Raw genomic sequence first — 25,794 nt, forward strand, 5'->3', positions numbered from 1 at the left:
GAAAAGTCTATGCCAATGCCGGAGAGTGAGATTTGGTTTCTGGGAGGGTTGACAAAATTGCTGTGCTAGAACCTCTCTTCCCCCAAAATATCTTTCTCCAAATTCCTTTTGTAAAAACAAGGAAGAGGACAAATCTGTCTTCCTTTCTGCTGGAGCAATTAACTCTGCTCACTAGACCTTTTTGCTCATTATCATCAATCAACAAAGGAGGTGCCTCTGTTTCTAAAGACCAGACCACTGCTTTTATGGGGTTTCCTATTCAGCCAGTCGATGAATTTCGTGACCCGACAAAAGCGTGAACGTCAAAACCGCGGGGACAAAACCGCGGCGCTAAAACCGCGATGTCAAAAGCGCACCGACAACAGCGCGCCGACAGAAGCGCGATTTAAGTTAAGGTAAGGTTTAGGGTTAGGGTTAGGTTTAGGGTTAGGTTTAGGGTTAGGTTACAGCGCGCTTCTGTCGGCGCGCTGTTGTCGGCGCGCTTCAGCGCTCATTCGTCGCGCGGTTTGTCACCGCGGTTTAGTCAGGCGCGCTTTTGTCGTTCGCGCATTTGTGGTGGAACCAATGAATTTAATCCTGAATCTGCCACTGCCAGAATTATCTAGCAGAGAGAGATAATTACCATCCCTTCAGCACTCAAAGAACAACAGAAGAAAAGTTTATTTGGATGCGTTTGCACAGTGTTTATAGGTAATGTTCTTGCCAGGAAACCTGTTCACCTGCAGAAGGTTCGGCAACTGAGCATGTTATTGCCTTGGTCACTCTGGGAAGGAACAACCTGCACTTGGGGGTGGAAGATCCCCTTCTGAACATTCAGCTCATGGCAAGTAGGCTGCAAGTAGGCATTCTTATGAAGAAGTCATTGAAGTCAGGTCCTCTGGAGTATTGTAGTGATGCATGAATTGATTGTTGAGACAGAAAAGCAGAGCAAGATTTGGAACAGGGCTGCAGAAACCCCACCTGTGAAAAATGAGCAGGAATAGGCTGAGAAAGAAGCCACCAGAAAATGGCCTGTTTCCCTATCCAGGATTCCCTATCCCGCTTGTCTGTTTTTTGGTCAATGATAACGTTTGCTCCTTGTCCTTGTTATGTATCCTTAATATTCCAGCACTGGATCAGTGAAGTGAACACCAAGAAGGCTGTCTTTGCAACCTTGGAGGATGACTTGGCAAAAGCCAAGGGGGTAGCGGACCAGCTGTACCGCTTGAAGCAGGAGCGCAGCCTGGACCTGGAGCACTACCAGGAGAAGGGGGCTCAGCTGTGGGATCGCTGGCAAAGAGTCAGCCTGCAGATGGAGACACGGTAAGGAAGGGACTGAGTGGAGCTTTTGGAGGTTCTCAGAATCAGTTTATCAGGCTTTAGTATTTCCAGTTCGTCAACATAGTTCAAAAGGAATGGCAAAAACAAGCCAAAGTGCTTATAGCCTTGACCAAATTTTGTTTTTTGATTACCTGTATAGTTGTCCCTAGAGAATTCTGTCACATGTGACGTTGGGATCTCTCTTAACCCAATAATAATATATTTAATATATTCTCTTTTGAGTAGTTGAATAAGGATATTCTTAGATTAGAAAAAAGACTTCGTTAATATTTTTATTCTGTCATAATTCTTATTAAATGAGTTCTGTTTTTAATTATTGAATACCAACTTCAGTTTAACCATGTTCTGAAGTCTTAAATTGATACAAGATACTTTAATATGTTGCACTAGTTTAATGTTGCCCCAGTATTTTTATTTAAGCTTAATTTCTTGTAAATCTCTTTTATTTGTTGGTGTGAAAAGACAAAATACAACCTGTCTTTTTATTCCTATTCTCTCTTGTCAGCTCCCATTTCCTTCTGAGCTTTGGCTCGCAAATGTTTCATGCATGATCATGAGCTTGTCCAGAAGAGCGGCTGACCACTAAATAAACATTACTACCATTATTATTTTCTATCTACACTTTGATTTTCTGCGCAATCTATCTATTGTCCATGGAATATGCATAGGAGTATCTTTGCTCTACCATTTCTCACTTCATATCTGCCCTGCACCAAGCGGTGTCATTAGTAAGAATTATGCTCCCCAAACAGCCACTTTTCGGTAAAGATCAGGGGGAAGGAAGAACCAGTTTGTGTTCTTTTGAAGATAGCAGGCAGACAATCTAAGGGGGCAGTTGCACTGTGGACAATCAGCCCATCCCATCCAAGGATCAGGTAGTCTTGACGGAAGGGAGCGTGAGTCCCCAGAATGACTCCAGCGAAGAACTAAGGATGCTGTGGAGCCCCGGCCTGCAGTCTCTTGTAATCAGAATGAGTGGAAGCATTGGAGACTGTTTGCAAAACTTTGGGGTTTCTTGCAGAAGGACATGTCCATTGCTATTGCTGCTGACCTGGGCCAGTTGGCTGACCAAAATAGATACATTCTTGATGTCTTGTCTGTAGTAAACCTTTATAGATTGCAAATCACTTCAGACAAAGGGTGTTTGAAGACTGTGGTAAAAAAAATTAGGATAGACATACTGTAGGTATTATCATGATCATCATCTAGAAATGAGTAAAGTAATAACTAGCAGCCAGCACCGGTTTTTTAAAAACAGATCATGCCAAACCAATCTTATTTCGTTCTTTAACATAGTGACTAAATTAGTAGACCAGCGAAATACTGTGGACATAAAATACTTAGACTTCAGCAAGGCATTCGACAAAGTAGACCACAACCTACTTCTTCGTGAGCTAGAAAAAAGTGGGATAGATAGCCTCACCACCAGATGGATTCACAACTGGTTGACAAACCATACTCAATGCGTAGTCCTTAATGGGTCTAAGTCTACATGGAGAGAAGTAAGCAGTGGAGTACCACAAGGTTCCGTCTAAGGCCCAGTACTCTTCAATATCTTCATAAACGACTTAGATGAGGGAATAGAAGGGGAATTTATCAAATTTGCATACTAAGCTGGCAGGAATAGCTAAAACCCTAGAAGATAGGCTCAAGATCCAAATGGATCTTGATAGACTTGAACACTGGGCCCTATCTAACAAAATGAATTCGAAGTCCTACACTTAGGTAAGAAACACCAAAAGTACACATATAAACAGGGTGAAACCAGGCTTAATAGCAGTGACTGTGAGAGGGATCTTGGATTTTTAGTGGACAACCAGCTAAATATAAGCCAGCAGTGTACAGTGGCAGCCAAAAAAGCCAATGCAATCCTAAATTGCATTAACAGAGGGATATAATCAAGATCAAGTGAGGTACTAATGCCACTCTATAAAGCCCTAATAAGACTACACCTAGAGTACTGCATCCAGATTTGATCACCACACTATAAAAAAGATGTGGAGACTCTAGAAAAAGTGCAGAGAAGAGTGACCAGGATGATTAGGGGACTAGAGGCTAAAACATATGAAGAACGGTTGCAGGAACTGGGCTAGTCTAGTGAAGAGAAGGACCAGGGGAGACATGATAGCAGTCTTCCAATATTTAAGGGGCTTCCACAGAGAGGAAGGCGTCAAGCTATTTTCCAAAACATCTGAAGGCCAGACAAGGAATAATGGATGGAAACTGATCAAGGAGCCTAGAAATAAGGAGGAACTTTCTGACAGAGAGAACAATCAACCCATGGAACAGAAGTTGCCTTCAGAAATTGTGGGAGCTTCATCACTTGAGACTTTCAAGAAGAGATCGGACAAATCTGTCAGAAATGGTGCAGGGTCTCCTGCTGGACTAGATGACCTATAAAGTTCCTTCCAACTCTGTTAATCTGTTAAATCTGTTAATCTGTTGACTTTTTAAAAATCATACTCTGTGGATGTTCCCTCTACTGTTCTATTATAAGTTTACTGTATTTGAAACGTCTTTTATCAGTTGCCGTTTTCTCCTTTCCTCTGCTTCATTTCCTCCATTTCTTGGTAGAAAATCTGATCTGGAGAATATTGAGGATGTTCTCAGGGATTATCGGAACTGTCATGGGGCACTTGTCCGGTGGATTGAGCAGACCACAGTCCAGCAGGAGCTGATGAAGCCTGGACAAGCAGAGGACAGCCGGGTGCTCTCAGAGCAGCTCAGTCAACAGATGGTAAGGATGATGGAGAGAGGCGAGAACCTTCTTTCTCTGGAACGACAGTTTCCCTCATTCTCATCCAGGTTCAATCATCACATGAATGTCTTGGCGCTTGGAAAAATAATGTCTCTAGCATTTGTGAACATAAAGATTCTGCACTTTATCTTGTCTAGATCTGTCATAGTCTAAATTCCCTAGCAGCAGATGCCTCATTTTTTCATAATGACAATTGCCATTGCTGTGAATTTTTTAACCTACTGAGAAGAGAAAATCTATTTGATTTCAGTATCAACTCCATGCTAGACTTAATGACCTTTTGATACAACATATCTGGCCATCCCTTATATCCTTTGGAATAAGAACTATGAATTGAAAAGGAAAGGTTGCATCTTCCCCAAGAAAGACTGAAAACACAAGGGAAAGACAAGATGTGGCTTAATGAAAGAGTTAGGTTATTGGAGAGGCCATGTGGATACATCCCTCTGCTCAAAAATGTGGATTGAGTTTTTAAAAAAAGGCAGATAAGCATCCTGCTTGTAATTGTGATTTTGACATTTGCTTTTGTTTTGAATTTAAGGCACTGTTTGCTGAAATAGAAGCAAATCAAGCCAACCTGGACCAGTGTCAGAAGCTGTCGCAGCAATATTCAACTGCTGTCAAGGTAACATATTTCCTCTAATTGTACAAAGACAAAGAATGCAGAACTAGCTGGGACAGAGTTTGGCAAAACTGAGGCTGGTTCTGAAATAGTCCTGGACATTTGGGAAGGTGACTTTAGATAATAGGCAAATCTTTTCCATAAAGAATGCGTGAGTGCACTGCTGGACTTTGGTGTATAGCAGAAAAGAAATTGCTAATATTTCATTGTGATTAAAGCAGTGTTTTTCAACCACTGTGCCGTGGCACACTAGTGTGCCATGACATAGTGTAAGGTGTGCCGTGGGAGAATTACTTTATATATAGTCAATATAGGCACAGAGTTAATTTTTTTTAACATTTTCTAATGGTGGTGTGCCTCGTGATTTTTTCCATGAAAAAAGTGTGCCTTTGCACAAAAAAGGTTGAAAAACACTGGATTAAAGCATTCAACAGTATTTTGTAATATTTATTAATTATATTATAAATGTATTATTATTATTAATAATATTAAATATTTTGTTACGTACATCCAAAGTACATATGTTTCACGTAATTTTCTGTGCTGCCTTGTATCTTTTGAAAGAAATTGGATCAGGCAGTTTCCCTGGCAGCAATCTGAATATGTTACCATAGTTGATAATTAATCAAGTTCTTTGCTTGCTTCAAAGATGGGGATTTTTTGAGGGGGTGTTTATGTCCAGTAACTGCTCCAGAGTGGGTACAGAAGTCACGTGATTCAGTAAATTGGTTGGGGCCCAGTTTGCTTCAGGATGGTGATGATTGTTTACTCTGAGAAAGAGTATCAGAGTGTCTTAATTAGTCAGTCGTGGGAATACGGAACGTAGGAGAGATCATCCTGTATCACCAGAATCCCTTTGGTCATTTTGCCCTCTCAGGAGTATGAGTTGCAGCTCATGACCTATCGGGCATTTGTGGAATCTCAGCAAAAATCCCCCTTGAAGCGCCGGCGTGTCCTTTCCTCCTCCGATGCCATCACACAAGAGGTGAGGTGTGGCCCCTGCTGGCCTTGAGTTTTTCTCTGCAGGGATTGGCGGGCCAGAGAACTTTTAATTCTTAGTGTTGCTCCTACAAACAGCTTTCTTTTCAGATCATATTAACTTTTGCCTTTAGAGAATAAACCCTTGATGAAAATTACCCAAGAAAGCCAGTCAAGTAGTTGGTCTCCCAAGCCTTGCGCTTGGATACAAACTCTTGGTTCCTGTGCTTAGTCCAAACAAAGGGAGCTTTTGTTAACTGGAGCTTTTTGACACTGAACCACTCACAATCCTGCTAATAGGGAGAGCGAAAAGTTTGCTCTCTGCCAACTCTGGAGGTTCCGATTCAAGGATTTCCCCCTTTCATCTCGAGGGTCAAAAGAGACAGGCAAAAGGAAAGCTCTTGCCTTTCACATCATACAGGCTACAGTTCTTCTGGCCGCTAACTTAAGAAATGCTCACCTCATCCCCGAAATTGATTGTGAATCATCCCCTCCTCTTCACCTTCCTTTTTCTTTCTTCTTGTGGGGAGGAGAGGAGGAGGAAGAGTTTCTTCCTTCTGAGGTTTCTCCTTTGTTTTTTGCGGTGATTTACTTTCTGTAAATGAGAACCATTTTACTTTATGCTTCATTGTTGTTGGCTATAATGGTTATGTTCCTTGTGCTTCTCATACCTTGTAGTTCATGGATTTACGGACACACTACACAGCCCTGGTCACATTGACTACACAACATGTGAAGTACATCAGTGATGCACTCCGGCGCCTGGAAGAGGAAGAAGTAAGGACAGAATTTATGTCATCTGGTATTTGCCTTGTGAATCCAGTTTGACCTCTTGGAGTCTTGCACCAGGTTTTATCTCATAAAATCATGAGAAGTTGTGTGCCCTTCTTAGGGGGGCATCAGGATTTCACCAACAGAAGCACATTAGTGCAGAGCAGAGGGTCTTGAAGAAATTCTGGATGCAGCTCATCAAATGGAGGTCTGAGTTCTTCCTCTGGAAGCAGATCCAACAAGGGGAAGACCCTCCTCTATATTCTCCAGGCTGGTCAGCTTGGCAGCCAAGACAAACGGACCTTAGCAGAACTGTGCACCTTGGCATTCAAAGACTTTTAGCTTCATGTCATCTTTGTGCATTGTTTCACCTTTCCCGACACACTGGAGAGGACCTGGGCCTAGTCATTCTCTCCAGTCTCCTGAGCTCATTTCAGTTTCAGCATTGTTCTGTGTCCCTCAGCCGTTCTTCGTACGCCCTGGGAAGCTCCCAGGCAGGTTTATATTCACTCACCTTAGAAGAGGACATCAACTACCTTCTGGTTCTAGCACACTGGTGCCATGTAGTTTTACATTGTTATGTAAGAATCATTGTGGGCATCAGTGGCATTGGTGTATATAGTATGTATCAACATTCCATGTTGTTTGATTTCATTTTTTTCAGAAAGTTGTAGAGGAAGAGAAACAGGAACACATGGACAAGGTGAAAGGACTCCTGGGCTGGGCCACAAGCTTCAAACAGAGCCCACCATTCAGAAGCATCTCACCCACAAAGAGGAAAATGCTGGGAGATATTGAGAAGTCCATTTTGGAGCAGCAGGTGCCTGCATGGGTTGAGGGCCTACCTTTCCTTTTATGTTTCTTTCTCTTTATAGACCACTGCCCGTGTCACATCAGTCTTAATGGATGTTTCCAGTGCTATCCACCTCAATCTGAGCTTCTTCTTGGGCTCATTTTTTGGGGGGAAATTTATCATTTGAAATTTCTCTTCTCTTTCTTCCTGTCAGGGCTTGAATGACGAATTGGCTGCAAAGAAGGAAGAAGTGTCAGAAGCTATAAAAACTACTCAAATATTTCTTGCAAAGCATAACAACAAGTAAGTAGAGAAAATAACGTGAATTTGGAAAGTTGGATTAGTGCAAGCCTGCAAAGCAGACTCCAAAATAATTTTTAATGAAACTTTGGCAAATCACCAAATTGTACAGGTTATTTGCATTTTTACTGGAAATCTCATGATTTTGACCTTTTTCTGGGAAAGGAATTATGTAAAGACTATACATCTCAGCAGAATAACAATAACACTGCAGAAACATAATGGAATAAGATCAAGTTTCTGGTCAGGAAAAATAAAATCCTGATGCAGGAGAGGCACTGGGACCTTTAGACCACTCCATTCTTAAGGCCCCTCTGGGATATCTACATGGGTGACAAAACAAGTCACGATGGTGTTTGCACTGATGCAATCAACACTCATAAAGAGCCATATGGACCTTTGATCTTGACTTCTTTTTATCATACCATTTCTAATGGATTTCTATTCCATTTGGAGGTCTCCAGAAGATCTGGAGGATGGTGGTAGTGGACCACTTAAAGAAAAAGACTGGGCATTTCTGCTTTAGTCAGTTATTCCATCTTCCTATAGCCCAGTCACATCTTGTGTGACTATCCATGTTGACATATTAAATAAGCACATATTGTTAATTATTCCTGCTAATAAAGTACAGTAGTCATACTAGTCACCCACCATTCACATCTGAATTCTCAGAAAAGTATGGTTTACTGATGTTCAAGGGGTTTGGCCAGGATGACTGTTTGCATGGGCAACTTCATGTGTGGGAATGCAGAATCTCGCTCAGCTGCTGCCAACTGGCTGTGTTTCTATTCCAAGCTGTCTTTCTTCCCATGCTGCAGGCTTTCTGACCAGGAGAAGGTACAGATTTCAGTCCACTTGGATGCGCTCAAAGAAACGTATGACCAGCTCTGCTGTGATTCCACAGAACAGCTTCAGCAGTTGCAGAGACACATGGCTCAGGAGATGGCACATAAGGTAGCTCTTTTCCCATTCTCTTTATTTTCCACATTTGTGGCATTCTTTCCCCAGTGGTAGAAGAGAAGGTCCATGCTTAGAAACATCCTGAAAAACTCTGAAAGTTCATACAGACAACCCCCCATTTTTGTTCCACTCCTTTACCACATGAGGAGGAAATGTTTGATCTGTATGGATTACTGGAACCAAGCTGAGGGTTTCAGATGACAGCTATAACGGTTAGAAGATGGTAGACGAGGCCTGTCCCCTGAAGGGCTCTTCTTTCTTTCTTTGTTTCTCAGAGAGGATGTGTAGTTTTGTGCTTCCTCCAGTAGTATTTCTCTCAAGACAGTTGTGAAAGGCTTATGAAGGTTGGCCTCTCACTTTATCACCATCCATCCCTTGAAAATAAGGACGGCTTATATGAAAAAACATGGGGTAGGAAATGTCCCAGTCTGCTTCTATCTTGCTATCAGCCCCTCTCCTGCATTTGGCTGCTTCTGCAAGAAAAGAAGCTCATAGACACCTGAGCGAGGGACCAACTTATGGGAACTACCCAAGGAGCCTGTAGCAGATCCTGTGTAGAAGAGACAGGGAAGGGGGAGGGGAGGCTTTTTCAGGAAATGGAGAACAAAAGGTGAAAGTCACAGAAATAAGCCAGATGACCTACAAAGCAGGGTTAAGAACGTGGCTGAAATAGGATTTATGCTTGTAATCCCAAAAGAGCAAGGAGATAGAATTTTTCTCTTCCCTCTCGGTTGGCCCATGGAAAGATTCTATACATGACCAATTCACAGCCTATGATGCTCTCCAATCATAAATGTGTCAGTGGTTGAAAATGATCAAAACATTTCTTCCTTCAGCCCTCTTCTTCTGCAGCCTTCTGCTACTTGGTGCCCTCTTTTCTTATACCCTTGGCCAATTGTCTGAGCATCCTTCCTATCTTTGTTACTGCTTTGTTCATAAGTCCTATCTGAATATATCTGTATATCATTGTATATAAATGTGATATTCATGTGTCCAATGCAACCTGTATATCTGTGTGGAATTGTGTTTTTAATGCTTGCAGGATCCCTCTACTCTGAAGCATTGTAAACCAAATCAGCCAGACGGATAAATGTTAGTTTTTTATTTGGGCATATCCCCTGCAGAAAAAGGGGTGCTGTTTTAAATCATAGCATCACAGCGGATGCCATCAGAAAATCATCAGAGGGCTCTTCTCCCAAATGCTATAACCACTGAATTTGAGGTTCCTTTGCCAAATTCTCTTTTGCCCCAGCCTAGAAAAACCTACTTATTTCTTCCTGTCCACTGTGATCCCTCTTAGGAACCATCATGCCTTTATAATTCTGGGTGCCTGATGTGGAACACATTGTCATTGGTTCTGGGGAAATGGAGGGAGGGAGAGGAATCCAAAAGGCATTTTTCAATTTCACATGAGAATAAGAATGAAGTTCTGAAGTTTGGTTTGGGTGCTTCACGGTTGCAAGGAACCTCTTAAACATCTCTGCTGGGGGACAGAAATATTGTTCCAGTTTTAAGGCAATGGGTGGAGCAGACAGAGCTGCACATCCAAAACACCAAAACTAGCAGAAGCCTCTGCATTGAGCATGATGATGTGTCCCTGTTGTTTTCTGTTTTGTGTTTATTTACTATTCAGAATAACTATCATCCTTGTTTACAATTTTCTGTTGTTGTTTTTGAAAAACTAACCTTCCTGGAGTTTGCACCAAAACTCTCACTCTAGAAATGTGGGGCAGTTGTGTGGGTTGGGCCCTGTGTGGGTGTTCTTTCTACTTTTGTGCAAAACAAACAGTCGCATGCCGGACGCTAACCCCCAGCTTTCACACTGTGTGTGCCATACGGCTGAGCTGCTACCTAAAGGCTCTGTCTTTAACTGCTCACGGCAAAGCCCCCTGACTCTGGTAAGTAAGAAGCCTTTTGACGCCTCTCCTTCTCTTTCCCTCTTGTTTTAATATCTGACTGTGCATGTCTGGAGTTGTGGCTGTGGTGGTAGCAGGCTTGGAAGGCCTTTGCAGTTGAACTGCCATTCTGCCTCGCTTGGCCCAGGGAGCAGGAGAAGGCCTACAGGGTGCAGTTCTGGGTTTAACGGAAGACTCTCTTGGCGGAAGAATGCTCCACAACTTTTTCACCCGTGGACCTGTAATCTTGATGGTCCAAAACGTCCAAGATGTAAAGATTCACAGATTCTCTTCCTCTCCTCAGTTAAGGCTGACCTGCTAGATTGAGAAAACACAGCATTTCCATGACAGACTTCGATTGCGGGAGGGAGGCTATCGGCTTAAACTGCAGCTTTGTCATTTGGATCACTTTGTAAAATTGTATTTGCAGTGGTCTTAGGCCCAATTCCCATGTGATTGAAAAGCATTTGTTCACAATAGTGATAATGGTAGGCAGGTAATTTGGTCCTCCAAGGGCAAACCACATGTGTTTATTTACTATATTGAATATGCAGCTTCATTGTCCCTTGAAATTGGGTGGCTCATGAATTCAAATAAAATATTTCATACAACTCAAGAGATAATACCTAATGCTCCCTCTTCCCCATGACTGAAAGCTCCCAGGTGGGTTGGGCTGAGCATGAGGGATAGTGCCAAAAGAAGATCTTACAATCTCTTGGTTTCTAGCCCAGCTCTTTCCATTGCTTCAAAATAACTTCTCCCAAACATCAGGCGATTTAGATTGTTCCATGTTAACTTTAGAAGAACTGCAGTGTCTTGAAATTAAAAAAAAGTCATGTTTGGATAGTAGAAAGCATTTCGTTGCATCCCTTCCTCTAGGCTGCCATTCCCAAACCAGTCAAAGGGATGCTGTGAAACTGCAAAGCAAGAAGGGGACCTGTTGCCTCTTTGGGGAGCTGCATGCTTTCTCCTGCTCCCTTTCCTTGGGTGAGCTGTGTTGTGGTCCTTCTTTGCTTCCTGTCTCCTCCTTTGAATAAAGGGGACTATGAGGAGTGCATGGCAGTGGTTCTTAGTATGCTTCTCTCTCCTTTTCTCTGTCTTTTTCCCCTGGGGAAAGTGGCTGCAAGGATGCTCCTGCTGCTTTGCTGCTCTTGCTGGGTACCCAAAATGTCTCAGTAGTGCCTCCCCTGCTTGGTTAAATTGAGCTCCAAACTGAAAACAATTTGTAAGATCAAAATTGTTCCCATGTTATGCCATACAATGTATAAATTACCAACCTAATATCTGCTTTCTAGTTCAGTATTCACCGTGCTTTAGATGACTGAGACATCTTGGACTGGGATGCATTTATAGGTCCACTGTTACTGTGATTCTGATTTTTTTCTCTTTCCTTTCCCTGCTCCTCTGCCCCAGGGAAATGAGGCTATTGCTGGAGTTCTAGATCTTTGCACAATGGAAGTCTTCTCTATTTTTGACGCCATGCAAAAAGGTCTCCTAGACCAAGAAACAGGCCTTCTCCTCTTGGAAACTCAGGTGATCACAACTGGTCTGATGATTCCCAATGCCAGGGAAAAGCTCTCGCTGGCAGAAGGCCTAACAACAGACATAATGAATGGCAAGATCTACCAACATTTAGAGGAAATGCAGGATGCTGTCCAGCTGGTCAAGAACATCCAACTCAAAGGTAGCCCATTTCATCCTGTTGTTGCAGCCATTGAAAATGGAATCATCAGTGAAAATACTGGAGTAAAAATAGCACAAATACAGCTTCTAACTGGAAGTTTTATAGATCCTTCTAGCCATGAGCAAATTGGTTTAGAAGATGCTCTTCAAAAAGGCATCATTACCAATCATTTTCATCAGAAGTTGGTGTCTAGTCTGAAATATTGTGAGGAGGCTTTGACTGACCCAAATTCAGCTGAGAAAATTAGCTTCAATGACCTGATGCAGCAGCGTGTCTCTCACCAGGAAACAGGACTGAAATTGCTCCCAATAAAACAGGTGTCAGGTGGGATGGTGAGCGTCCAGTCAGGCCAAGAAGCAAGCAGCTTCTGTGCAGTTCATGAAGGACGAGTAGAAAAGGAAATGACAATGGAATCACCAGAAGCCCATCTCTTTGCTGGTGACCTTGAGGACCCCAAAAGCGATTGCCAATTAACTGTGGATGAAGCTGTAAGACATAACTTAGTAAAACAAAAACTGGCTTGTGATCTTCTGGTCAGACAACTGCAGACCGGGGGCATCATAGATACCCTTACCGGAGAGAGATGTTCACTGCAGAAAGCGATAGAGGGAGGCCTGGTGACATCAAGACTTGCAGTGATGATCCTGGAATCCCTTCATTCATTTATAGGACTTGTGAGGCCTGAGTCAGGAGAGATCGTGCCTGTTATCGATTCTCTGGAGCAAGGTATCCTAACTTCTGAGCTGGCTGATAAAATTTTAAGAGGCAGGCAAAACATCAAAGCACTTTTTAAAGCTGAGACTAATGAAATATTTTCATGGAAGAAAGCTGCTGATTGTGGAATCCTGAATAAAGATGTTGCCAAAACATTAAAATCAACTTGCCTCCCTGACTTCATTCCAGGGATTCCCCTTTCTGTCCTCTCAAGCAGCTTCCAAAGGAGAAGTTCTTCCTATGCTCAACCAGCAGATCATGGAGAACAAAACAAGGGTCCCTTAAGAAGCTGTGAAGAAAAGATGTTGTTCTATTTGATGACTCACAGCTATATAAACATCCACAATGGTGAAAAATTGCTTCTGGTAGATGGAGAGTTAAATAGCCTGTCCAAAATCCTGGTGCCAGCAAAAGAAAATGGCTCTAGCATTGACCTCTTAGAAGTTAGCAAAATGCAACCCAAAGAATGGTGTGAGGCTGTTGGCAGGAATGCCACAACTGAAGAAACTGGATCCCACAATGAAATAATTTTAGAGAAACTCTGGCTTAATTCATCTGCATCAGGAAACAAGCAGGAACAAAATCTGCAACCCCACATTTCTCTACCTAGCAAAAGAATTGAATTGGAAATTGGAGATATAAATGAATTTGTGAATGTGAAGGAACAAGAAACTGGAGCTGATCTTGCAGGAGACTTCAAAAGTGAGATGGATGACCACAGAAGAGAGCAAGGTTTGATGATGATACAGAACAAGAGTCGGATGGAGCTGCAAGAATGCAAGTCCAATTTTGAAACAGAAACTAGGAATACAGAGGTTAAGTGGGAAGATGACAAGCTTGAAAAACAACTATCAGAAGAGGAAAAGATGACATTGAAAGAGCAAGAAAGAGAAATGGGAAAAAATGATGTCAGACAAAGAGATTTGAGTGCTGACAGTTTGGAAAAGATGGAAGAATCTCACATTTTAGAAAAGGAAGTAGTAGCAGTAGATAGGCCAGAGGCTACCAACTGGTCAAGCATGGGAAAAGTGCAAAATGGATCAAGAGATTGCCTTTTTATTCAAGCCGAAGGGAAACCTGTAGATGGACATATTAAAAGGGAGCAGTTGCCCACAGACAAAAGAGTTGTTCCTATCTATCAAAGTGCTAGTTCTGTATTGCCAAAACTATCTGCAGAAGACAGCACCCTGAACGTATTGTTAATGCAGCTGCAAGAAGGTGGCGTAATTCATGAACAGACAGGGAAGAAAATGCTCCTGAATGAGGCCATTGCCTGCGGAGCTGTGCCCAGCCATACAGCCATTAAAGTGATGGGTGAGATGAAAATGTTTAGCGGCTTCTTTGATGCACAGACCTCTGAGTCATTAACCATGGAAGAAGTAATCAGTGCAGGATTGATGGATGAGAACCTTCTCCAAAAAGTATTAGCTTCAGATCAAGCTATAAGTGGTATTATTGACCCATGGAACAAAAGCATTTACTCCATCAAGGAGGCATCTGAGTTTGGGCTATTGGATAAAGAAACTGCTACCAGAATTCTGGAGGCACAAATAGTTTCTGGAGGAATTGTTGATTTCAAACGTGGCAAAAAAATGTCTGTCACTTTGGCTTCCAACCTTGGCCTGATACACAAATCCAGCCAAGAAAATCTTAAGAAGCTGGAGAAAGCATATAAAGGCAAATATGCTGAAGTCACAGTGAAAGAAAAACTCATTGCTCTGCAGGCTGAAATAGGAGGCATCTTGGATCCTAAAACTAATGAACCACTGACCATTATTCAGGCTGTAAAAAAGGGACATCTGAGTGAGGAAAAGGCCTTTAGACTCCTAGCTAAGCAGATCGCCAACGGAGGCATCCTTCATCACAAGACCGGCATGAGACTTTGTGTAGATGATGCTCTGGAACATGAATTGATTGATGAAAACTTCTACCAAGATCTCAAAAAGGCAGAAGACCTATGCCTGCACCATTCCATTTATCCTGAAAGGAACAAAATTGTCTCCTTGCCTCGAGACATATCCTTTGGATTAATCAGTTCGGATTTTCAAAGAAAAGTTCAAGAAATACAAGCCTCAACTGGAAGCATATTTGATCCTGGTTTTGGACAGAAGATTACATTGACTGAAGCTGTTAAGAAAGGATTAATATCCAAAACAGTTATGGAACAAGCAGCAATCACTTCTGAAATGAAGGAAGCTATTCTTTATCCAGGTAGCTGTAGATTGGTCCCACATTCAGAATTGGTCAGAAGGAGCAAAATTGACATTGAGTCAGGGCATAGATACTTAGAAGTTATTCCCTTTCAAGACATAAAAGATGAGGTGACTGGGAATGTATTGTTGTGTTCTCAGGCGGTTAAACTTGGCAAAGTAGACCCCATGCTTGCTTTGAGGTTGCTGCAGGCTCAGGCAGACACAAGTGGCATCCTGGAAACTTCTACTGGCCAAAGACTGTCCTTGGCATCTGCACTGGAAAAAGAAGTTCTGGATGAAGATACAGTTAAAATCATTGCTATTAATCAGATTTTGACTGGAGGGATTGTTAGTGCTGAGAGTGGAAAGCGGGTAACCTTGAAAGAGGCCACTGAAAAAGGCTTAATCACCCCCAAATTAGCCAGTGCAATTCAAGAACCTGATCCAGTCACCAATAAATGTGGACATGACTTAGAAGAACATAAAGGCCCTGAGCCCCAAAGGTTGCTACAAAATGATGCCCCAAAGCCTGAAACATTGGCCATTCATAAATATCCTAGTAGTGAAGAACAAATTATGCCATCTGAAGCAACATACTCTAATACTTCTGCCAAAATCGGCATTACTTCATTGAAAACAAGTGGGAAGAAGGAGAGAGATGAATCTATTGCCCCTTCCCTTTCTACTGTCTCAACTGTGGACAGCTCATTCAGTCCGTTTTTAGAGGAGAACAAACTGGCACCTGAGCTTGCCTTCATGTTGGACCCAGTTGAAGACCTGAGAATAAGGACCCAGAAAAAAAATAGTAAAAAGAAAAATAAGTTGAGGAAGAAAGAACTTTTTAAAGGAAAGCTAGAAAGGCAAACAAGAAGTAATCAAGAGGCTGAAAAGATACTGGAAGAAACTTTCCCTGTGGACAGTAGCACAATTTACGGAGACCAGGAGCAGAAAGAAAAAGTGTTTCAGCCAGAAGAAAGTGCTTGGGTATCCCTTGGCCTTGAAATAGCTAATAGAACCCTGTACATAGAATCTGTAGAGGGGCAGATATCCAAAGAACACAGTTCTGTAATTCAACAACAGAAAGAAGATGATGATATACATTTTCAAGGCTCTACCAAGATTGTATCCAACAAGCAGGCTGATAACAAATTGCTTAAGGATGCCAAAATGGAGCTACCAAATCAAGGTTCAGAATTAAAAACTCATGAACTCAGCAATTTGGAAAGTGTTGACTTAAAAACCATTAAGAAAAAGAAAGCAAAAAAGATTAAGAAACAAACCGCTCCCTCATCAAATTCCAGGGACACCACCATGAGAAGAAGTATTAAGGGGGAGTTAATCCCTAGCACTGCAGAATCCTTGCAGGAAAATCCATCTGGTGGAGTGACAAGCCCACTTAAACAAGGTGGAGTTAAAAGTCAAGACCATCAAGCAGGCAGGAAAGAGAAGCAACATGTTGGAGTTGAAGAGAGCATTGTCCAAAAGAGAGATGTACCAGAAGAGGTTTGTGTACAAAAGGCAAGACTTTACACAGATTCTTTGACAGATACCATAGAAGGACCAATATTGCTTAAAAAAAAGGAAAAGTCTTTTAGTTCAGAAGAGCAGATACCCAAGTATACAGAATCCTTGGGGTCTTCTGAGTCAAAATCAGAAGCTTTTCAGAACAGAAAAAAATTAGAGGGCAAGTTAAGTTCTTACTCCTCTGTGACATCATTCATACAAAAAGAAGCTGGAGTCAAAGAAGCGCTTGGAAAAGATGAAAACATTGATCATAAAGAGCTGTCCATGTCTTCAGAAGCAGAAGAGTTGAGGCAAGAAAGTGACAATATTGAACCAGAGGGACAAACACTACAAGACAAGGAGTTTCCAGAACGCAGAAATGATTTTTCTGAAAAGCTATGCACGCAGCAGGAATCAGAAGAAATCAGAGAAGTCGTGAATGTTGATGATTCTTCCTGCGTGGTTGAAAATACAGAAGAGAAATGTCAAGATGCTTCCACATCTACCAAGGTAGGTAGCTTAAATCTTATGGCTGTTCATGTATATCTCATGACTTAATTAGAGAACTAGTATATTTGTGAAGACAAAATAGATACCTAGTGACAGTTGTCTGAAAGCCACCTTATACAGTGGTGAAGGGACCTGGCTCGAAACTGGGCAAGGCTGAGTTCTAGACCTGCCTTAGGCACAAATGGGTGACCTTGGGCCAGTCCCTCTCTCTCAGCCCTAGGAGGCAGGCAATGGAAAACCATTTCTGAAATCTTGCCAAAAAAACCTTCAGAAACAAATCCCACTGTCTTCTCCTTGAACTGTCAAGCTGAGAACTATGCAGCTTTATCGTTGATTTATATTATTGCTTATTTAATTATATTTACTTGCTGCCTCCTTGCAGCTAACAAAGTAAATTATCTAGCATAAATAGTAACATCTGCATTAAAATATTTAAATTGAACAATATGGCAGCTAAAAGCCTAGCCAGAATTTCATATGGACAAATACAAAAACTAGTTTAATACAATGCTGGAATATTGTCAATTTAATTAGTAAACATTTTTGAAAAAGGATCTAAGAAGGTGAGGACATTCCAGAGAAATTTTTGCTAGAGTTTTGAAAAATGATCTTTAATTGAAAAAAATGTGATTGAAAGAAAAGAAACTGGGGTATTTTCAGAAAGAAGCAATAGTGTATAAATGTAACAAAGTCCAAAAGGAAAAGAGATGCTTCTCAGTCCATATCCCTCCTATACAAAGAGCCCTGCTCTTTCTCTCCTGCTCTTCCAGGCTCCATTTAGCAAGTGGCTTTGCCTGAACTATGATGAAAGGCTGCTTGCGCTGCTCTCCAGAGTGCGGAGCATTGAGATGCGCATGCAGAGGGTTCAGCTGGCGGAGCTGAACCTCCAAGGGCTGCAGGAGCTTCTTCGCCAGGCTGAGGTAAGAGAAGCAGGCCCTGACCTCAGGAAAAAGGCATGCTCATGTCTCACATGGCCAGTCTCTTGCTCGGCTTGAGGACACGGCTGTGTCAGCCCTACGAGATTGTCCAAATCAGGAAACTGATTCCACAGGGTGGCTAGAACTGTAGGCTTCGGTAACAGAATTTGACAACTCTGCCTGCATTTTCCCTCCCCTCCCTCTTATACCCCAGGGAATCATGGAGGAGCCAGCCCGAGCCTCTTCCTGCTGCTTTCTTCTTCCCCGGGGCTTAAGGAATGCCTTTGCCCTTTTTGGTTTAGGAATGGCTCTTGAACCCCAAGGCCATCTTCATGGCTCTCAGCAGGCAGGACATCTACAGGAGGGCTAGGTAGTCAACTGAGGCTGGGACTAGGAGCCGTGTTGGTTTGGGCCTTAGCTGCTCCTGTGAGCACAAAACCGGGTTGGTTAAAGCAGGATGCCCTGCTCCACTTTTCATTCTTCCTTTACTTCCTGGGCGACTGGCAACAGGGGACCTAAGGAAAGCCAAGTGCTTTGACCTGAGAGTTTATAAGTCAGAGAAGAGACTGTTATTCCAGGGATTGAAGGATCCCTTGGCTCAAATTAGCAGCTTCCAAGCCCTGGAAATTTCCCCCGTGGATCCCAGGGCCTTTCCAACTCCTCCTTGCAGCCCACTCGCCTCTGCCAGTTAGGTGGAGTCACCAGTCTTTGGGATGTACCAGTATGTCTAGGACTAGAAAAATATGGTTCTGTCAAAAGCAGGTCAACTGGGGAGGTTAGAGATGTATCCTTGCCTCAGTTTCCAAATGGTTAGCAGCTCTCCATGTCTGTCTGTCCTTCTTCCCTTCTCTCACTTCCCAAGTTGCCTTCATGCACTTGAGTCCACTGGGCCAAGAATGTGAAATGGGTGGACTCTATAGCTAATCACAAAGATGATGGACTTGGAGTTGCTGGTGGCTGAGTCCTGCTCTTGATGAATAAGGCTGGGAGAATGGAGCTGCTTCCTGCCTTGTTTGTCCATTTGGACTGGGCTCTGGACACTCTTGGAGCACATTTATAAAGTGTTGTATTTTTAACTGCCTTTTTTCTCCCTTCTCCAAAAATAAAAGTTGTGCAGGGAAAGATATAAAAGCCACATTGTGCCTTCTGATTCTTACAGACCTCAGTTAAGAAGCACTCTTTTAAGCCCTGTCTCCTCTAATTACTTACATTTAATGACACTTTAGCCTTGGAAAGAGGAGCAAAACCTGAAGGGTTGATATTCAGTGGTTTGGCTCCCATTTATTTTCTTGCTCGGACAGTGAAGCCAGTGCCGTAGTTGTGGCTCTTCTGCTCCGGCAGGTTAGGGTGACCTAGAATGGGCAGGCAGAGGTTTATTTCAGACTTGGAAAAGACTTTGCTTTGCTTAGGCTAACAGCATTCTTTTCCTCTTAGGCCTTGGATGGGGAACTGAAGGATCTGTCAGCGCCTATGAATCAGGAGCTGGAAGCTGTGGAAGGGCTTGTGGCCAGCTCTCCTCAGGAGGTCCCGGAGCAATTACTGAAGGCTTTGGAGAAGGATGCCAAGACTCTTTTGAAGTCTTTTGGCTCCGTCCGTGATGTCCTGACTTCTTGGCTGCTAAACCTTTGCACTGCAGCAGAAGCAGAAAAGGTATTGCCTTCTTTAAGGGCCAAACACATTCCTGGTGGGAACAATTTATCAAATGTAGGACAATCCTGGCACTCAGACTATCTAGAGAAAGGCTGGGTGAAAGTGAAAGATGATGGTTATTCTATGTGCTTTTTTTCTTCACACCTGATACAGAGCAGTTGATCTGGGAATTTTTTTCCATAAACCGAAAGTGGGCATTTGGAGGCCAACATCATAAAGTCAGCTGGATTTTGGAGGCCCTGTTGCAATAAAATTTGCTGCAGTTTAGTTCATAAAGTAAGAAATGGCTGTTAAAGTACACTTCCTGCAGTAGAATACTGCTTCTGTTTTTCATACATAGCATGTTGGTACAAGGAAATGGCATAGATAAATACTGAATGTGAGGTGGGTGTTAAGTATCTCTCCTTTTGGAGACTAGAGTTGAGAAGCAGAAGGTAGCAAAGGAGGTGCCGCTGAATAGTCACACTATCAATCACAACCGCCGAAATTAAAACAAGGATAACTTTACTTGCATTAACAAAAATAAAGTAGGATAAACATTCTCCAAAACAAACGATAAGTAGTCTTGAATTATATACACAGTCTATGATACAACACGTTGGTTTATGGGTGCTCAACTCACAATTCACCATGTAGACAGGTAACTAACATACAGAGTAGCCACCATCCAATATACAGTATTCAACTCCAATAACAAGCATGGAGAACATACAGGAACAACCAGGAACAAACAGTAGCAATTCCTACTCCCTCTTATGGCTGATTAAAGCAACAGCATCCAATCACATCTCATTTGAGCATTTAAAGTGACAGATACATTATTTCAATCATGATATATATATACATATATATATATATATATATATATATATATATATATATATATATATATATATATATATATATATATATATATATATACATACATACATACATACATACATACATACATACATACATACATACATACATATATATATATATATAATCTATCTATCTATCTTGCCAACCTAAGACTAGGATTACATCCCTAACAGTGGGTACTTATCTGACAATTTTTTATATTATATAAAATTTATAGATAAATATATTACCCGCACGTACTTGCATTCTCACACTAACCTGATACTGTAGCATTAAGGAGCTCATTTGGTTAGATGGGAGGAACTTTATTTTGAGATGGAAAAAAGATGGCTGACTGGAACCAATTCATTAATGGCTCCTGGGCTTCTCTGTTATTTGTTACTGCTGTGTTAAATGAAAGGTTCCCTTCTTTGCTGCCAAATTTTACCTCCATCCCAAAAGGGAGGCATCTAGGCCATTCCCCACTCTCACGGACCACAGCCTTTTCCTCTGTATCCGCATGGTGTGTAGCCCCCACACCCAGCCAAAATCACCCATGGCTGCCCAGCATCAAAGTGGCACCTTCCTCCTCATTTCAGCACCATCCAGGAATGCCTTCAAGCCATTTTGCCACCTGTGGTGGGGACGTCAGGAGACACCAAAGAGAGATGGGGGAGGGATCAGTCATGGGGCCAACGAAAGGCTTGCCCGGATGGTTTTCTACTGACTGGAGCTGGGTGAGGAACATGGCAGCTGAATGCCAGGAAGGTCTAATTCTGTGAGGCAGTTGGAGCCTCTTCTTCCAACAGAATGTCCTTGTCTGAGTTTATGACCGGCTTAAGGAGCTGCCTTTATTTGTGGGGATCCATCCAAACACTGATTTCTTTTCATTCATTCATTCATTCATTCATTCATTCATTCATTCATTCATTCATTCATTCATTCATTCATGTGTATCCCACTTATTATTTTCATAAATTACTCAAGGGCCAAGCATATCCAACACGTCTTCTTCTTTTTATTTTCCCCACAACAACAACCCTGCGAGGTGGGTTGGACTGAGAGGAAGGGACTGGCCCAAAGTCGCCCATTTGGCTTTCATGGCCAAGGCGGGATTTGAACTCATGGTCTCCCACTTTCTGGTACCTTTCTGTCCCTGTGGCAAGAAGTCTTTGAGAAAGGGACTCCTCTTTTTTCTTCAGTTGTTTTTCTGCACTTACTTAGAATGTGTAAGTAGCTTTCTGGCAGTTCTTTTGTGAGCCTGCTTACAAGAAGAGTTCTGAGGGAAAGCCTCCCTTTGTGGCATTGATTTCATTTCAGAATTATCCCATCTCTTGAAAGGGTGACTGTTTCTGCTAGATTTGATGCCTTTTGCTAACTTTGTTTTGCTTTCGTGTTTAAATAGCGGTTTTAATTCTCTATTCTCTTTTTATTCTGAGGCTAAAATCCAAAGTCAGCAGGCTGAACTCCATGGCAAATCGCAAGGGCTGCTGAAGTGGGTGGCAGACTCCACCCAGCAACTCGATGTCCTTGAATCCAATGCTGGGATGAAGGGCGGAAGCTGGACCCCCTACCTTCAGCGATGCAAGGTAGCCATAGCAACTGCCAGGTTAAGGTTCTCTGCAAGAGAACATTGCAGTTTTGGGACGGGATGGGTGGGTAGGAATAGGTGGAGGTGACATTTCATTAACCAGGCTTCCTTCATCTCTTGAGACCTCACCACCATCATTCATTCTCCTGTTAGTTGTTTGAGCTTGCAAAATATCACCAGATGCTGAAGGCAGCTTTTGGAACTAAGCTGCATGGCTCTTTTAGCATTGTACATGACTGACATTGACCTTCCGGATGCCCTTGGAGGGTCTGATGGGAGATACTTCCCAGGGGAAGGTCACAGGCCTTTGGCTGCTGGCATCCAATGGCCAGAATTGCCTTTCTGATACTTGAAGTTACCGTCTGTCTTTCCAGGCAAAAGGTCATGGGTTTTTGTGCCAGTTCCCTTGTTCTTCTCCACAAAACTTGGACTCATCCGATCTGTCTCCCTTCTGGCAACTGGAGCTTTTGGCCTGTCAGTGGGATGGGGTGAGGGATGGACGAATGATGGCTAGAAACCTATCATCCATGTGTTTACATTTATAAATTTTGCTTTGGACCAGGACCCATTATAATCTGCAGTGACTTTTTTGGGTTGTAACCATCTATGGTGATGAATTCTGCAGGCTCTTGATATGGAGATTGAGAAAAAGTTTCCTTTCAAGAAACTTCCTCCCGAGACAGAGACATTTGTGGTGCCACTTTCATGAAAAGAGGGAGTCCCCTGTTTCAGCCAAATGCTGTTAGACATGGGTTACTTCCCTGAACTGCAAAAAGAGCTCCAGAGCAATGCAGCAAGTTAGGACTTACTTTCCTTTGGGTAAAAGAGAGCAGCACTGGATCTCATTTTATTAAGGGCTGCTAGATCTTTTTCTTTCTCCTGGTGGCAGAGAAAGAACTGAAAGCTGTAAGAAGTTAGCTTTTAATTACCGAAGCTACAAACGAAAGATGGTTTGAATACAGGACTGTGCCATTAAAATGTTTAATCTTATGGCAGGAAAAACATCTCCAGTGCACTTGCAGTTATGGTGGTGTTCTAAAAGAGGCATGGCTAATTCATGATATATGTATCCTAATTGATGTAATTGAGCTCTGGATGATGTCACTGAAAGACCCTGCCCTGTGGTATGCACTACCTTGATGATTTCCAAGGAAACAAACTCTTGGAGTCTAACAGACCAGGGATGTTGGTTTATTGTTGTCCAGAGACAGAACACAATGGAAGCTGACTTTCAGAGCAAAAAGAAATCCAATGAACCGAACCTCAGATGATGCTGTAGTATGGTTTCTTCCAGTTGAGTAATTTCTGCCCAGCCTAAGAATAATTTGCCCTGCTAACAGTTTCTCTTTCTGTTCTCTTGATATGGCCAGGAACTGGCAAAGCCCATCACAGAGACTAAAACTCAACTTGATGAGATGGCCTTGAATATCCAGTTCTTCATTTCTGAGCACATGCAAGACTTGAACACTGAGCAAAGCGGGCAGTTGCTGAGGCTGCTGAATGACCTGCAGAGGACTTTTCGGGAGTTGTCCGAGAGAGTGACCGCCCACACTGAGGTCCTCCAGGTCTGTCTCCAGCCAGTAGAGCTAATGGAGGAGATGATGGGGTGGACTTCCCTCTTCAGGGCTGCCTTGTCCTTGATAAGGAACAGTGTGGTTGTAGTTGTGTGTGCATGTGTGGCTTTTACTCTTGATGAAGCAGTGGTGCTCCTGCTGAACTTTGCAAAACCTTTAGGCTAGTCTCATTGAATGAGTTCAGGACAAAAAGGATTCCTTCTTTTGGCACTGCTGATCAGGAAGGGTGGATGGATAGAACTGTCTTGGGCAAGGAAGACAAGCAGAATGTCTAGAGCAGGGGATCAAACTCATGACGTATCAGGACTTTTTTCCCCTTCGCATGGCCAGCGCGTGATGCATCCGGCCCATCAGATGGGAGTTTGACAGCCCTGGTCTAGAGGCTGGGAGGAGAGACAGGCAGAGAAGGGAGGTCGCAACAGATAGAGCGTGACGCCAAGATTAGCCAGAGTCTTTACAAAATGCCAATGCAGTCATAGGCAACATCAACAGAGCAATAATATCAAGATCACGGGAAATTTTAGTACCACTTTATGCTGTCTTGGTGAGACAACACTTGGAATACTGCCAACAATTCACCACAATACAAAACCAATGTGGAGACCCTAGAAAGAATGCAGAAACGAACAACAAAGTGATCAAGAGACTGGAGGCTAAAACATGAAGAACGGTTGCAGGAATTGGGTATGTGTAGTCTAGTGAAAAGAAGGAGATGATAGCAGTGTTCTAATATTTGAGGGGCTGCCACAAAGAAAAAGGGGGGTGACCTATTCTCCAAAGCACCAGAACAAGAAGCAACAGATGGAAACTTATGAAGGAGAGATCCAACCTAGAATTAAGGAGAAATTTCCCAACCAGTAAAAAAAATATATTAGCACAAAATCTTAAGCCAACATCCCTGTTTGGGTGGGGGCAGAGGTGACTGGGTTCCTCTCCTTGCTAGAGAGAAGCAGGGCAGGGATGATTATATTTTTAAATTAACTGGTGTGTGTATGTGTGTGTGTGTGTACATGTACGCGCGTGCCTGTATATATGCATGCAGGGGGGGGGGGGAGAATTTCATTCCCAATCTGAGCAAGAAGGTAACTTTTGCAAAGGCTGCAGTTGAAGAGGGAAGAGGGATTCTTTCCCTGCTCAGATGATCAAAACCTCTTTTTCGCTCTAATTTTGACCCCAAAGGAGCTTCTGGGTTTCAGCCCAGCCTCCTTGAACCTTGACACCTTCTCTTTGGACTGCCCACCTTCCTCCACGCTTCTGGGCACAATCCTGTTTCTGCTGCTCACCCATCCTCTGCCCACCTCCCCTTTTCAGGGAAAGGGAGTTTTGTTCAGCAGTGGCCTCTGTCCCACTGTGCTGTTCTGCCTCTTGTCTCTGTGTGTATTAACCAATGTGCTTTGCCTTTTCAGATTGAATGTGTCTCATCCCTAATGCAGAAGATCTCCTTACACTGCCGAAGAGCACTTTTGAGGAGAGCTTCTCTTACTCCCTTTCTCAAACTGCTTCTGTTGTTTGGCTTAAGACTGCCAGAGAAAGCAGGACAACTCATTTGGCCAAGGATCAGAAGGGACCAAGCATTGACAGAAGGATGGTCCAGGGTCACACATCATGCTCAATCACCTTAAAGTTACTCTGTGCCCAGAGCAGCCTCTCCTAACCCAGCACCCTCCAAGTGTGCTAGACCTCAACTCCCACAATCTCCAGCCTGTCTGGATGGTCTGAGTTGAAGTCCAACACCACTGGAAACAGCTAGTTGGGGAAGGCTGGCCAAAAGGCATCTGTTGGTGTGGAATCTCTCTCTGCCTTGCTCTCCTTCACACACCCAAACACACACGGGCTGTCTCAGGAACGACCTCTTGTAGGTCACTGCAGTTGTGCAAAGTCATTGTATGTGGCCCTTTCCCCCATCAAGACTGCAAAGAAAAAATGACTTAGGTATTTTCTTAGGCTGGGGACAATCATCTGATTGCCTTCATCCATTTCTTTCCTCCCACCCTTCCCTCCCACGGTATGAGTTGAGTCATACTTGTAAAATTGACATGGAAGAGGAAAGGTGCAGGTGAGCAAGAGAGAGCAAGAGACAGACAATGCATCTTGTCCTCCAAGCACTTCTGTTTCTCTGTTTTACATTTTCTCTGACCTTATTTGTTTTTTTATTTGTTTAACTGATAAGCCTTAACAAATCCCTTCCTTCATTTTTAAAAACTCCCTCTTGCCATATA

At 42.8% G+C, this 25,794-nt stretch overlaps 1 protein-coding gene across 17 annotated transcripts in view; it reads left to right on the plus strand.

The window, feature by feature from the left end:
* MACF1 (microtubule actin crosslinking factor 1) overlaps positions 1-25,794 on the plus strand; it is a 362,565-nt gene that overhangs the window by 190,155 nt on the left and 146,616 nt on the right. For 12 of the 17 annotated variants that reach the window (XM_087728267.1, XM_087728270.1, XM_087728274.1 and 9 more), the window contains exons 28-40: positions 1,109-1,302; positions 3,895-4,057; positions 4,620-4,703; positions 5,578-5,685; positions 6,357-6,455; positions 7,114-7,269; positions 7,457-7,545; positions 8,361-8,496; positions 11,811-17,000; positions 17,771-17,920; positions 19,352-19,567; positions 21,850-21,999; positions 23,372-23,566. In XM_087728267.1, coding sequence (XP_087584393.1) covers positions 1,109-1,302; positions 3,895-4,057; positions 4,620-4,703; positions 5,578-5,685; positions 6,357-6,455; positions 7,114-7,269; positions 7,457-7,545; positions 8,361-8,496; positions 11,811-17,000; positions 17,771-17,920; positions 19,352-19,567; positions 21,850-21,999; positions 23,372-23,566 — 6,930 coding nt within the window. The remainder of the gene's footprint in view (positions 1-1,108; positions 1,303-3,894; positions 4,058-4,619; positions 4,704-5,577; positions 5,686-6,356; positions 6,456-7,113; positions 7,270-7,456; positions 7,546-8,360; positions 8,497-11,810; positions 17,001-17,770; positions 17,921-19,351; positions 19,568-21,849; positions 22,000-23,371; positions 23,567-25,794) is intronic. The other 5 variants (XM_087728280.1, XM_087728282.1, XM_087728283.1 and 2 more) reach the window with 2 other exon arrangements.

Source organism: Thamnophis sirtalis, unplaced genomic scaffold (assembly GCF_051295495.1).
Source record: "Thamnophis sirtalis isolate CommonGarterSnake01/CBP01778 unplaced genomic scaffold, rThaSir2_p1.2 scaffold_13, whole genome shotgun sequence".
NCBI lineage: Eukaryota > Metazoa > Chordata > Lepidosauria > Squamata > Natricidae > Thamnophis > Thamnophis sirtalis.